The sequence below is a fragment of the Procambarus clarkii genome, chromosome 40 (genome assembly GCF_040958095.1).
Source record: "Procambarus clarkii isolate CNS0578487 chromosome 40, FALCON_Pclarkii_2.0, whole genome shotgun sequence".
NCBI lineage: Eukaryota > Metazoa > Arthropoda > Malacostraca > Decapoda > Cambaridae > Procambarus > Procambarus clarkii.
In genome coordinates this window covers 40,168,694-40,184,214 of record NC_091189.1, presented here as the reverse complement: position 1 = coordinate 40,184,214, position 15,521 = coordinate 40,168,694, and the positions used below count along the sequence as shown (strand labels likewise).

The 15,521-nt window shown below is 42.8% G+C and overlaps 1 protein-coding gene across 1 annotated transcript in view; it reads right to left on the bottom strand.

Annotated features, from left to right (window-relative positions):
• LOC123749826 (protein Star-like) overlaps window positions 1-15,521 on the bottom strand; it is a 145,997-nt gene that overhangs the window by 110,994 nt on the left and 19,482 nt on the right. The window contains exon 2 of the mRNA XM_069339007.1: window positions 12,884-13,095. Within this exon, the coding sequence (XP_069195108.1) occupies window positions 12,884-13,095 (212 nt within the window). The remainder of the gene's footprint in view (window positions 1-12,883; window positions 13,096-15,521) is intronic.

Genomic DNA, 15,521 nt, shown 5'->3' with positions numbered 1-15,521 from the left:
TGTGCCCTTGATTACTGTGCCCTTGATAACTGTACCCTTGATAACTGTACCCTTGATAACTGTGCCCTTCAGTACTGTGCCCTTGAAAACTGTGCCCTTGATTACTGTGCCCTTGATAACTGTGTCCTTGATAACTGTGCCCTTCAGTACTGTGCCCTTGATTACTGTGCCCTTGATAACAGTACCCTTTATAACTGTACCCTTGATAACTGTGCCCTTCAGTACTGTGCCCTTCAGTACTGTGCCCTTCAGTACTGTGCTCTTGAAAACTGTGCCCTTGATTACTGTGCCCTTGATAACTGTGCCCTTGATTACTGTGCCCTTCATTACTGTGCCCTTGATTACTGTGCCCTTGATAACTGTGCCCTTAATTACTGTGCCCTTGATAACTGTGCCCTTGATTACTGTGCCCTTGATAACTGTGCCCTTGATAACTGTGCCCTTGATAACTGTGCCCTTGAAAACTGTGCCCTTGATAACTGTGCCCTTGATAACTGTGCCCTTGATTACTGTGCCCTTGATAACTGTGCCCTTGATAACTGTGCCCTTGATTACTGTGCCCTTCATTACTGTGCCCTTCATTACTGTGCCCTTGATTACTGTGCCCTTGATAACTGTGCCCTTGATAACTGTGCCCTTAATTACTGTGCCCTTGATAACTGTGCCCCTGATAACTGTGCCCTTGATAACTGTGCCCTTGATAACTGTGCCCTTCATTACTGTGCCCTTGATTACTGTGCCCTTGATTACTGTGCCCTTGATAACTGTGCCCTTGATAACTGTGCCCTTCATTACTGTGCCCTTGATAACTGTGCCCTTGATAACTGTGCCCTCGATAACTGTGCCCTTGATTACTGTGCCCTTGATAACTGTGCCCTTGATTACTGTGCCCTTGATAACTGTGCCCTTCATTACTGTGCCTTTCATTACTGTGCCCTTCATTACTGTGCCCTTGATAACTGTGCCCTTGATAACTGTGCCCTTGATAACTGTGCCCTTGATAACTGTGCCCTTGATAACTGTGCCCTTCATTACTGTGCCCTTCATTACTGTGCCCTTCATTACTGTGCCCTTGATAACTGTGCCCTTGATAACTGTGCCCTTCATTACTGTGCCCTTGATAACTGTGCCCTTGATAACTGTGCCCTTGATAACTGTGCCCTTGATAACTGTGCCCTTCATTACTGTGCCCTTCATTACTTTGCCCTTCATTACTGTGCCCTTGATAACTGTGCCCTTGATAACTATGCCCTTGATAACTGTGCCCTTGATAACTGTGCCCTTGATAACTGTGCCCTTGATAACTGTGCCCTTCATTACTGTGCCCTTCATTACTGTGCCCTTCATTACTGTGCCCTTGATAACTGTGCCCTTGATAACTGTGTCCTTCATTACTGTGCCCTTGATAACTGTGCCCTTCATTACTGTGCCCTTGATAACTGTGCCCTTGATAACTGTGCCCTTCATTACTGTGCCCTTGATAACTGTGCCCTTGATAACTGTGCCCTTGATAACTGTGCCCTTGATAACTGTGCCCTTCATTACTGTGCCCTTGATTACTGTGCCCTTGATAACTGTGCCCTTGATAACTGTGCCCTTCATTACTGTGCCCTTGATAACTGTGCCCTTGATAACTGTGCCCTTGATAACTGTGCCTTTGATAACTGTGCCCTTGATAACTGTGCCCTTCATTACTGTGCCCTTCATTACTGTGCCCTTCATTACTGTGCCCTTGATAACTGTGCCCTTGATAACTGTGCCCTTCATTACTGTGCCCTTGATAACTGTGCCCTTGATAACTGTGCCCTTGATAACTGTGCCCTTGATAACTGTGCCCTTCATTAATGTGCCCTTCATTACTTTGCCCTTCATTACTGTGCCCTTGATAACTGTGCCCTTGATAACTATGCCCTTGATAACTGTGCCCTTGATAACTGTGCCCTTGATAACTGTGCCCTTGATAACTGTGCCCTTCATTACTGTGCCCTTGATTACTGTGCCCTTGATTACTGTGCCCTTGATAACTGTGCCCTTGATAACTGTGTCCTTCATTACTGTGCCCTTGATAACTGTGCCCTTCATTACTGTGCCCTTGATAACTGTGCCCTTGATAACTGTGCCCTTCATTACTGTGCCCTTGATAACTGTGCCCTTGATAACTGTGCCCTTGATAACTGTGCCCTTGATAACTGTACCCTTCATTACTGTGCCCTTGATTACTGTGCCCTTGATAACTGTGCCCTTGATAACTGTGCCCTTCATTACTGTGCCCTTGATAACTGTGCCCTTGATAACTGTGCCCTTGATAACTGTGCCTTTGATAACTGTGCCCTTGATAACTGTGCCCTTCATTACTGTGCCCTTGAAAACTGTGCCCTTGATAACTGCTCCCTTGAAAACTGAAACCGGTCAGGCAGCTGATAATGACAAAGAAATAGATGGAATTGTAAATAAGTTCTTCGTCTCTGTATTTTCTTGTGAAAAGATCTTGACGTAATGCAGCTGAAGAAATTTATGTTGGTTATGAAGAAGACAAGTTGATCAGAAAAGTGATAATGAGAGAGGAAGATTAAAGTAAATAGCAAAATTAAAACTAAACAGGTCCAGAAGGTGTGTTTTATAGGGTTATCTTGAGATGATTTCGGGGCCCGGTCCTCGACCAGCTGGCCTCCTTTTTGTTACACACTCCCAGGTAGCAGCCCGTAGCAGCTGTCTAACTCCCAGGTACCTATTTACTGCTAAGTAACAGGGGCATCAAGGTAAAAGAAAACATTTTGCCCATTTGTCTCCGCTTCCACCGGGGATCGAACCCGGAACCTCAGGACTACGAATCCGAAGCGCTGTCCATCCAGGTGTCAGGTGTCAGGGTGCCTAAAGAATTAAATAAAATAGTTTAGTAAGCTCATGTCTTGCATATTTAATAAATCATTAAAGTCGAGCAAGGCACTAGAGCCGTGGAGGGTAGCAAATTAAATGTCTATTTAAAAGAAAAGAGTTCACTTGCCTCGAACTAGCTTTATAGTTCATATGTCATATAGTTTATATGTCCAGATAGCTTTAAATCTGTTTTAGGAAAATTACTTCAGTCGATAATCACAAAAGCATTTTGTTTAATCATAAAAAGTATATTATTACAGGATTCACAAAATGCTGTGATAACTGTGCCCTAGTTTAAAATCATCTCACGTTTACATATATTTCTCTCATAATATTTGAATATTTTTCGAGCAGATAATAGTGGGAGGATTTCGACTATTTCATATCTTGAATCTAGCAAGACCTTGAAACTGTACATAATGTGAGACTCAATACAAGCTGTGGAGCCTAGGGTAGTGGATATCAATGAAGAGCGCACTGTGTGCAGAATGCGCACTGTCGCAACTCACCAGGTAACTTTACAGAGTGCGCACTGTCACAACTCTCCAGGTAACTTTACAGAGTGCGCACTGTCACAACTCACCAGGTAACTTTACAGAGTGCACACTGTCGCAACTCACCAGGTAACTTTACAGAGTGCACACTGTCGCAACTCACCAGGTAACTTTACAGAGTGCGCACCGTCACAACTGACCAAGTAACTTTACAGAGTGCGCACTGATGTAACTCACCAGGTAACTTTACAGAGTGCGCACCGTCACAACTGACCAAGTAACTTTACAGAGTGCGCACTGTCGCAACTCACCAGGTAACTTTACAGAGTGCGCACTGATGTAACTCACCAGGTAACTTTACAGAGTGTGCACTGTCACAACTCACCAGGTAACTTTACAGAGTGCGCACTGATGTAACTCACCAGGTAACTTTACAGAGTGCGCACTGTCGCAACTCACCAGGTAACTTTACAGAGAGCGCACTGTCGCAACTCACCAGGTAACTTTACAGAGTGCGCACCGTCACAACTGACCAAGTAACTTTACAGAGTGCGCACTGATGTAACTCACCAGGTAACTTTACAGAGTGCGCACCGTCACAACTGACCAAGTAACTTTACAGAGTGCGCACTGTCGCAACTCACCAGGTAACTTTACAGAGTACGCACTGATGTAACTCACCAGGTAACTTTACAGAGTGTGCACTGTCACAACTCACCAGGTAACTTTACAGAGTGCGCACTGATGTAACTCACCAGGTAACTTTACAGAGTGCGCACTGTCGCAACTCACCAGGTAACTTTACAGAGAGCGCACTGTCGCAACTCACCAGGTAACTTTACAGAGAGCGCACTGTCGCAACTCACCAGGTAACTTTACAGAGAGCGCACTGTCACAACTCACCAGGTAACTTTACAGAGTGCGCACTGTCACAACTCACCAGGTAACTTTACAGAGTGCGCACTGTCGCAACTCACCAGGTAACTTTACAGAGTGCGCACTGTCGCAACTCACCAGGTAACTTTACAGAGTGCGCACTGTCGCAACTCACCAGGTAACTTTACAGAGTGCACACTGTCACAACTCACCAGGTAACTTTACAGTGCGCACTGTCGCAACTCACCAGGTAACTTTACAGAGTGCGCACTGTCGCAACTCACCAGGTAACTTTACAGAGTGCACACTGTCACAACTCACCAGGTAACTTTACAGTGCGCACTGTCGCAACTCACCAGGTAACTTTACAGAGTGCGCACTGATGTAACTCACCAGGTAACTTTACAGAGTGCGCACTGATGTAACTCACCAGGTAACTTTACAGAGTGCGCACTGATGTAACTCACCAGGTAACTTTACAAAGTGCACACTGTCACAACTCACCAGGTAACTTTACAGAGTGCGCACTGATGTAACTCACCAGGTAACTTTACAGAGAGCGCACTGTCGCAACTCACCAGGTAACTTTACAGAGAGCGCACTGTCACAACTCACCAGGTAACTTTACAGAGAGCGCACTGTCGCAACTCACCAGGTAACTTTACAGAGTGCACACTGTCGCAACTCACCAGGTAACTTTACAGAGTGTGCACTGTCACAACTCACCAGGTAACTTTACAGAGTGCGCACTGATGTAACTCACCAGGAAACTTTACAGAGTGCGCACTGTCGCAACTCACCAGGTAACTTTACAGAGAGCGCACTGTCGCAACTCACCAGGTAACTTTACAGAGAGCGCACTGTCGCAACTCACCAGGTAACTTTACAGAGTGCGCACTGTCGCAACTCACCAGGTAACTTTACAGAGAGCGCACTGTCGCAACTCACCAGGTAACTTTACAGAGTGCGCACTGTCGCAACTCACCAGGTAACTTTACAGAGTGCGCACTGTCGCAACTCACCAGGTAACTTTACAGAGTGCGCACTGTCGCAACTCACCAGGTAACTTTACAGAGAGCGCACTGTCGCAACTCACCAGGTAACTTTACAGAGTGCGCACTGTCGCAACTCACCAGGTAACTTTACAGAGAGCGCACTGTCGCAACTCACCAGGTAACTTTACAGAGTGCGCACTGTCGCAACTCACCAGGTACCTTTACAGAGAGCGCACTGTCGCAACTCACCAGGTAACTTTACAGAGAGCGCACTGTCGCAACTCACCAGGTAACTTTACAGAGAGCGCACTGTCGCAACTCACCAGGTAACTTTACAGAGTGCGCACTGTCGCAACTCACCAGGTAACTTTACAGAGAGCGCACTGTCGCAACTCACCAGGTAACTTTACAGAGTGCGCACTGTCGCAACTCACCAGGTAACTTTACAGAGAGCGCACTGTCACAACTCACCAGGTAACTTTACAGAGAGCGCACTGTCGCAACTCACCAGGTAACTTTACAGAGTGCGCACTGTCGCAACTCACCAGGTAACTTTACAGAGTGCGCACTGTCGCAACTCACCAGGTAACTTTACAGAGAGCGCACTGTCGCAACTCACCAGGTAACTTTACAGAGAGCGCACTGTCGCAACTCACCAGGTAACTTTACAGAGAGCGCACTGTCGCAACTCACCAGGTAACTTTACAGAGTGCGCACTGTCGCAACTCTACAAAGTTACAAAGGACACAATGTGGCTAATGGATGTTCTAGATAGCCCTCAATATTGAACGAAAGATCAGAAGATTTCTTTTACTGCTGAAGTTATACAGTTATAAGCTTAGGTAATAATAACATATTATTATTTAGATTATGTTGAAATTGAAAGGCTGAATGCGAGAAAATATGTCATCATTTGGTTAACTCTAAAGGAAAATTAATGGATAAATATGTGGAATACGGCAAATAGAACACTGGGATACAACTGATACACTGAGAGTCTATAATCACTGAAAATGTATTCTACAGAACACTGTAGAATACACTGACATTCTGCAATCGTTTGCAACAAGACATCATATATAAATATTTAGCATTATCCTACTTTTATTAGACCCGATCTAAATTATGTAGTTCAGGTCCGGTCTCCCTAAAACACATAAATTCACTTTAATGTGAACAGGGAAGCATGAAAAGTTAATACCATTAATTCACAGTTTCTCTTATACGGAGAGTTGACCTCAATCTAAATATGGTTATAAATATATCTTCACAACAGGTTCCTCATCGTGTAGTGGCGTGAAGTTAAAGTGTAGTCCTGGCCATTGCCATGAGCCAGCCATGAGCAAAGAGTAATGAATATAACATGGAGAAATATAGATATAGGAAAACTATAGTAAACAATGGTCGGGAATCAGGGAGTATATTGAGGAACAGATTACCAGGTAACATAATGAACGAGTTATCGCTTGATTGTTTAAACTAACTCCTAGGTATAATGTTAGGGCAAGTTGACAAGTCTTAACACAAGAAATATATATGTACAGCTAGTTAAAGCGCCATGTTTGTTATGTCTTCTCACAGCCCGTCCTCCTGTTTTGGTAGTACTTGTAGTGAGGATGAGGACTATAGTATATATACCCAGCTACAACCAAATTAGAACGTAGAAATCTGAACTATTGAGTAGGACAAGTCAGAAAACAATTTTTTTCTTGTGTTGCTTTGACAAACTAAACTAACCAATCTTAACCTTCCTAGGCCTAATACACGATATCTGAGGCCTAACCAAGTACATATGTGTGCTATACTAGGCCTAAGAATATTTAAGATGGTGTTTTAGCTTCATTTATTTCAAAATAATTCCTTACTAGTCAGTATACTACTATCTAAAAGCTTAGTACGTACGAATTGTGACTATTGACGACCGTCACAATATGTACTATCTGAACAGGAGGATGCCTTGCAGCACATAACTGCCTTCTCACCTATCAAGAATCACACTCGTGTGTGTATATATATATATATATATATATATATATATATATATATATATATATATATATATATATATGTCGTACCTAGTAGCCAGAACTCACTTCTCAGCCTACTATTCAAGGCCCGATTTGCCTAATAAGCCAAGTTTTCCTGAATTATTATATTTACTATAATTTTTTTCTTATGAAATGATAAAGCTACCCTTTTCACTATGTATGAGGTCAATTTTTTTTATTGGAGTTAAAATTAACATAGATATATGACCGAACCTAACCAACCCTACCTAACCTAACCTAACCTATATATATAGGTAAGGTTAGGTTAGGTAGCCAAAAAAAGCTAGGTTAGGTTAGGTTAGGTAGGTTAGGTTGACGAAAAAACATTAATTCATGAAAACTTGGGTTATTAGGCAAATCGGGCCTTGCATAGTAGGCTGAGAAGTGAGTTCTGGCTACTAGGTACGACATATATATATATATATATATATATAAGTGTGCTTGCAACAAGACCTACATATTTAAACATTCTGCTTCCAAAATGAACATGTCCTGTGCTCGTGGGGCCCCTATGCTCGTGGGGCCCCCATGCTCGAGGGTACGGTATGCTCGTGGGGACCCTATGCTCGAGGGTACCGTATGCTCGTGGGGACCCTATGCTCTTGAGGATCCTATGATTGTGGAGCCCCCGGGCAAGTGTCCATCGGGCCCATGCGGTAAGACGGCTCTGCTACTCAGACTCCTGCCCATCAGCTAAGTAGTGGCTTGCAAAGAAAGCACCTCAATACGAGTTTGAGTATTATAAGTATCAGAAACAGGATCCTTCTCAAGACAGAGATGGTCCCTGTTTCCTGATCCTGGGAGCGTAGGCGACCCAGGTGTGTCGTGACGTATGGAGGGCAGGTGTGGCCTTGAGGACTTCCCCTTCTGCTTCACTCTGCTCAGGGGCTGCTGGCAGACAAGAGCACCTCTGACTGGCAGACGAGAGCACCTCGCGAGATTTCCCACGCAATGTGGGAAATCATTCATATTTGCAAACATACAAGGCTTGAAACCAAAATCAAGAAATAAAGTTAAGTTCATAAATGGCCTCCTAAGAGAATCGAACTCAATATTTGGTGCATTTACAGAAACCCACACAAAAGACCACATGGATAGTGAAATCTGGATTCTGAATTATAATCTATATAGATGTGACAGAGTAATTAGGTCAAGTGGAGGAGTAGGTCTGTATATTAAAGAGGAGCTGGCATGCACAGAGCTCCTGAACTCGTCCAATGAGGTGGTAGAGATACTTGGAATCAAGGTAGAAAATATGAATCTACTTATTATTTTAATATACAAACCGCCAGATGCAACAGTTGAGGAATTCACTGAACAGATCCACAAAATAGAGAATATCCTTGATAACCCAGCAAACCCAGTACCAGATATCATCTTCCGTGGAGACTTCAATCTACCCAGTTTAAAATGGAGAATAGTAAACAATAACATTATAGCAGGAAGTCAACCTGGAAATAACCAACCACAGGTCAGAGAACTACTGAGGGTGTTATACTCAAATTATATGGCGGTTGAGACATAACCAATCACAGGCGAGTAGGCCTCTGACGTCACGCCAAACAGAGGAGCACCAGCCGTGCTCGCAGTAGGCTCAGTTCTCTCACATACCCAGAGTAGGTTGGGACCTCGGTTGGCCAGTTATACACCTTATTGTCTTAATCAATAAAACTACAGAAGTGCCTGCTGTGTATAACATTCAACCCGAGAAGGCAACGAATAGATTCTGTGACAAATTCTCGCTCAGTCAGCAGATTACAGAACCAACTAGGAACGAAAACATGCTGGACCTGATATTCACGAACAATGATGAGCTAATCAGATACATTACTGTCTCAGACACTACGTACTCGGACCACAAGCTCATTGAAGTGCAAACTAACATTAATAACGGTAGTAGGCCCAAGAGAAACAACAAGCGAGAAGGGCTATTCAGTAAATTCAATTTTAATAATAAGAGGATAGACTGGGAGAAAATAAACATGGAACTTGCAAACATTCAATGGGAAAATGTTCTAAGAAATAAAAATCCTACACAGGGAATAGAAAAACTGACTTCTGAAGCATATGAAGTCTGTCTGAAACATGTTCCTTTGAGGAAAGCCAGAAAGAGGTCCAATGTAGAAAGAGAACGCAGACGACATTACAAAAGGAGGAAGAAATTAACGGAAATGCTTAAGCAGACACGACTCTCCATACAAAGAAGAAATAATTTAAACAGGGAGATTGAAGAAATAAAACAGAGACTGAAGCATTCCTATCAGACTGAAGAAAGGCAGTTAGAACAGAAAGCAATTCAAGAAATAAAGAAAAACCCAAAATATTTCTTCACATATGCTAAATCAAAAGCGAAAACCACTGCCAGTATTGGACCTATTCATATTAATGAAGGTTCATACACTGAGGATGACAAAGAAATTAGTGAAAATCCTAAAAAAGCAGTATGAGGACATGTTTAGCACTCCGATACTCAGCATGAAAGTGGAAGATCCGGACAATTTCTTTATGAATGATACTCAAACACCTGTAAATATAACTGATACCAACACGAGCGTGGCAGATTTTGAAAGAGAAATTGACAATATGCCCATGCACTCGGCCCCAGGTCCAGACTCATGGAATTCAATATTTATAAAGAAATGCAAAGTGCCGGTAGCACAGGCACTCAGTATAGTGTGGAGGAAGAGCTTGGACACGGGGGAGATACCAGATGTGCTTAAAGCAGCAGACATAGCCCCTCTGCACAAGGGTGGTAGCAAAGCATTGGCAAAGAATTATAGACCAGTTGCACTAACATCGCACATAATAAAAGTATTTGAGAGAGTGATCAGGAGTCAGGTCACCAGTTTCATGGAAACCAATGATCTCCACAATCCAGGCCAACATGGGTTTAGAGCAGGAAGATCATGCCTCTCACAGCTACTTGACCACTATGACAAAATCACTGCGGCATTAGAGGAAAAACATAACGCAGATGTCGTATACACAGATTTTGCAAAGGCATTCGACAAATGTGACAATGGAGTGATTGCACACAAAATGAGGTCAATTGGTATAACTGGTAAAGTAGGACGCTGGATACTCAATTTCCTGTCGAACAGAACACAAAGAGTAACAGTCAATCAAGTAAAATCGAGTCCGAGCGCAGTTAAAAGCTCTGTACCTCAAGGTACAGTCCTTGCACCACTGCTGTTCCTTATTCTCATATCAGATATAGACAAAAACACAAGTCACAGCTTCGTGTCATCCTTTGCAGATGATACAAAAATCAGCATGAAAATTACCTATGCTGAAGACATTGATAAACTACAAACAGATATTAACAAAGTTTTCGATTGGGCAGCAGAAAATAACATGATGTTTAACGGTGATAAATTCCAGGTACTCAGATACGGCAAAAATGAGGATCTTAAACATAATACAGGGTACAAAACACAATCGAATCTGCCCATAGTAGGAAAAGAGCATGTCAAGGATTTGGGAATAATAATGTCCGACGACCTAACGTTTAGGGAGCATAACCAAGCAAGTATTGCGTCAGCCAGAAAAATGATAGGATGGATTACGAGAACCTTCAAGTCCAGAGATCCCATCACAATGGTTGTACTCTTCAAATCACTTGTGTTGTCCCATCTTGAGTACTGCTCAGTACTCACTTCCCCCTTCAGAGCAGGAGAGACTGCTGAAATTGAGGGAATACAGAGAACATATACGGCACGCATAGACGCGATAAAGCACCTAAATTATTGGGATCGTCTCAAAGCTCTCCAAATGTACTCACTAGAAAGGAGACGAGAGAGATACCAAATAATATACACGTGGAAAATACTGGAGGGACAGGTCCCAAATCTGCACAGTAAAATAACAACGTACTGGAGTGAATGACATGGAAGAAAATGCAGAATAGAACCAGTGAAGAGCAGAGGTGCCATGGGCACAATCAGAGAACACTGTATAAACATCAGAGGTCCGCGGTTGTTCAACGTCCTACCAGCGAGCATTATAAATATTACAGGAACAACCGTGGATATCTTCAAGAGGAAACTAGATTGTTTCCTTCAAGGAGTGCCGGACCAACCGGGCTGTGGTGGGTATGTGGGCTCCAAGCAACAGCCTGGTGGACCAAACTCTCACAAGTCAAGTCTGGCCTCGGGCCGGGCTTGGGGAGTAGAAGAACTCCCGGAACCCCATCAACCAGGTATCAACCAGGTACCTCTGGCTGGCAGACGAGAGCACCTCTGGGATTTGTCTGGAGTTCCTTTCATGACACGAGCGCACGTAAATAATGTCTATTTACGTGCAGTGTGTTAAAGCAGTGTCTTAGTATAGTAATAAAGCAGTATTAAGGCAGTGTCTGGGATGCTCCCAGACGCAGGTTCGAATCCTCGTCACGGCCCTTGTGGATTTGTTCATAGAGAATGTGTGTCACATGCTAAATCATATTAGTACAATATTCATACATACAGTGTGACACTAATTTTGATGGTGATGAATAGTATACCCTCATAGAGCACTAGTTATATATGGTGTGATGTTAAACACTTGTGCATTACACACAAAACAAAAGTTTAAATGTCTCATCAATAGGGCTAAATGATAATTATTAGTGCAAGCAATTCTGAAATTCAGTATTAAATGAGCCCAATATTGTAGATATCCTAACTGTGCAAAAGATGAGGGGCAAACAAACAGAGTTTTAGACAAACGGATAATAATTTTTATAATTATTCTATAACTGTAAGTTTTAAATTTTCTTCTATGTTAAAAACCAAACACACTCTGGCAAAAAGTAATAACCTAAAAATAGGTTGATTTAAACACTTAAGCCTTAAAGGCATGAAAATGTTATTTTTTTCGTTCTAAATTTATAATTTTCAATAAAAGCCTCAAGACCATTTCAGAATTCTAGTAAAGGAATTATGCCGACCCTCGACATTCAGCAAATTTATGAAATGTCAAAATAACTTCTACTCATCACTAGGCTAAAATACAATGTCAATAAACTTTCAATATACACTCAACACTAATGCTAGTAGTGCCGCCTTATCAACAATTACTCTGAACATAATCTTACTGAAGCGACCATACAAGTCATAAATACTCATACTCCGCCCAAGTAAAACAGAAACTAGTAACACTTAGTGGGGCAGCCAGAGGCTTAGGGCCCGCGCAGGAATATCCCTGCAAAACAATAACAAAATTGCTCACGACTCACTCAACAAAAATAAGGAACGTGCATCTTCTTGTTGCAGACCAAAGTTATAATGCTAAAATATGTCCTCACAACTCACTTTCAATAACTATTATATTCGGGGTCTTTTTTACTCGATACTCACGAGAGATGACCTGGTGAAACCTCACATTTTGGATTTCTTCATATTATTTTCTCCTCTGTTGTTCAGTCTATTGTGTAGCAAGACCATACAAATGAACGTCATTTTATAATACTAAAACTTGAATAAAGCAGAACAGAAAAAAATATGGAAGAGAAAGGTGATAGGAAAACATGAGAACAGGAGTTTGTAAGTATGTGAAAATGTATTAGTAAGTTTTCCAACAATTCCAAGTTTATCTTATCAGAGATGTTGCTCACCATGCCATGTAATACTTCACTATCGGCGTAACTGGATTGACCAAGCTGGGAGAAATGTTGGGCCGCCGGGTTTGAGAGGTTATAGGGTTGGCGGGAGGGCGGGTGGAGGAGGTGGTGACGGATGTAGTTGACGAGGGCCGGGTCGTCCTGCGCTACCCCCACCAATGTCTTCTCCGTCAGCACTCGCTCTGTCACCACATTTCCTCTCATCCCTGTGGGTATGTTGATTAACTTTGAAACAATAATATTTTGAACAATTAAATAAATAGGTTTTGTCTTCCAGATTAGGAGTAAATGGACATACAGAGCATGGCAATTTATTTTCTATTATTTCACCACATCGAGAAAATTTTAACTAAAAAAAAGGAAAAGGTTTCAATACTCCATTTAATAAATAAATTAAAGTGATGAAAGTTCTTATCAGCTATAAAAGACATGCTTGGCAAATTAATTTGTTAATAGTTAAAATATATATGTCACAGAAATAATAAAATCTAGCATCAAAAAGTGAATGAAAACAGAGGAAAAAACAAACGCTATTTTTATAGACACAAATTAAAATGCTAGCCTAATAATAAGAGTTTTACTTATAGGTCACTTTGACAGAATGGAAGGAAGGAATAAGGAAAGACAAATCTAGAGCATTTAGGTACGACAATGTATAGATTATATGCAGTTTAACTTCACTGGCAAAAAAAAAAATATTAATAAAGCAAGGGATGCTGAAGCAGATATGTTTTTATAGCTAGTTGATGATTACTTCATGGTAATAGCACAACCGGTTCACTCCCTCCGATGATCGCGGGTCATACGATGACAGGATCGCAGCGTCCCTTACTGACAACTCTTTGCAAATTCAGCAACATCACCATGAAAGTTGGCATCCAGTTGTGGAGTGTCACGAGATGTTCCAGTGCCGTGAGGAAGGACGATTCGATTATATAGTTCCCTCGTCCTAACTATTTGCCCTAGTGTATTAGAGTAAGTTTTCAACCAGAACTTGCAGTTGTCACAAGTGTTCAGGGCGAGACTGTGTATGTAGTGATTATCATTACTTCTGGTCATCTGCTCCCAGGCTGTCACGTTATTTTTAATTGGAGGACCCACGCCGTAAGTAGTGGTCAGACCAACAATTGCAGGGTAACGTCTCTCATTCGGGTCCAATTCTAGGTGGGCATGGTATCTTGAGATGACTTCGGGGCTTAGCGTCCCCGAGGCCCGGTCCTCGACCAGGCCTCCTTTTTGTTACACCCCTCAGGAAGGAGCCCGGAACAGCTGTCTAACTCCCAGGTACCTATTTATTGCTAGGTAACTGGGGCATCAGGGTGAAAGAAACATTTTGCCCATTTGTCTCTACCTGGGATCGAAGACGGAACTTCAGGACTACGAATCCGAAGCGCTGTCCACTCAGCTGTCAGGCGCTGTATCGTGGTATCATGACAACTTTGCCAGGGAAATCGCGAGAAGACATAACGACCCTATTGGCGTAAGTAAGGGCTAGCCAGTCATTTACTGCATATGGGTATGAGTGCCAGATTGATGATGCAAGGCCTTAGGGTCGTAGCAGGGATTTCGTATACCAATACATCTTGATGGGACTGAAGCTCAGCATCGACGATTGAGCCTGCGATGTTGTTGAGCTCACGGGAGATCGACTGAATTGATCATGATGAGCGGGCTCCAAACTCGAAGAGTAAAAGTTCTGTAGAGACCAGAGTCTAAGTATACAGAAGCTAAGAGCAGGTGGGAAAGGGTGGAGAGAGAGTTCAAGAGCGTTACTTCAGAGAGGCGGAGACCTATGGTTAATTTTTCCAATCTCCATATTTCAGATTATATTTCAGTTTGAGAATAAGAGGAATAATTTTTACTCACTTAATTAAAGAAATAAAAAATTGCTCCTTTGGGCACTGATCATGAGTGGGTCATAAGCTCCCCACACAGCCTAAATCACTGGACACTTGTGATACACTTAAGTACTATATCTTTGTGGCCACTAAGATATAGTATCCGACCGGACGGACCGGACCGATCTGGCCGGACAACCCTAAGGGGCCGGCCGGTCAAGCGGACAGCACACTGTACACGTGATCCTGTGGTCTCGGGTTCGATCCCGGGCGCCGGTGAGAAACGATGGACATAGTTTCTTTCACCCTACGCCCCTATTACCTAGCAGTAAATAGGTACCTGGGAGTTAGTCAGCTGTCACGGGCTGCTTCCTGGGGGTGGAGGCCTGGTCGAGGACCGGGCCGCGGGGACACTAAAAAGCCCCGAAATCAACTCAAGACAACTAGTCGCCTCAAAATTAATAATTTAGTTTTTCATCCATTGTGGGGCGAATGTCATATTTCCTCCATGAAACTGATTTAGTAACTATATAGATATCTCCTACATACCACTAATAGGGCTCCCAGTGAGGTCGATTTATGATTTAAGGGGCCTGACAGCTGAGTGAACAGCGCTTCGGATTCGTAGTCCTGAGGTTCCGGGTTTGATTCCCGGTGGAAACGGAAACAAATAGGCAGTTTCTTTCACCATGATGCTCCTGTTCACCTGGCAGTAAAGAGGTACCTGGGAGTTACACAGCTGCTTTGCACTGCTTCCTGGGGGTTATCTTGAGGTTCATATCTTGAGATGATTT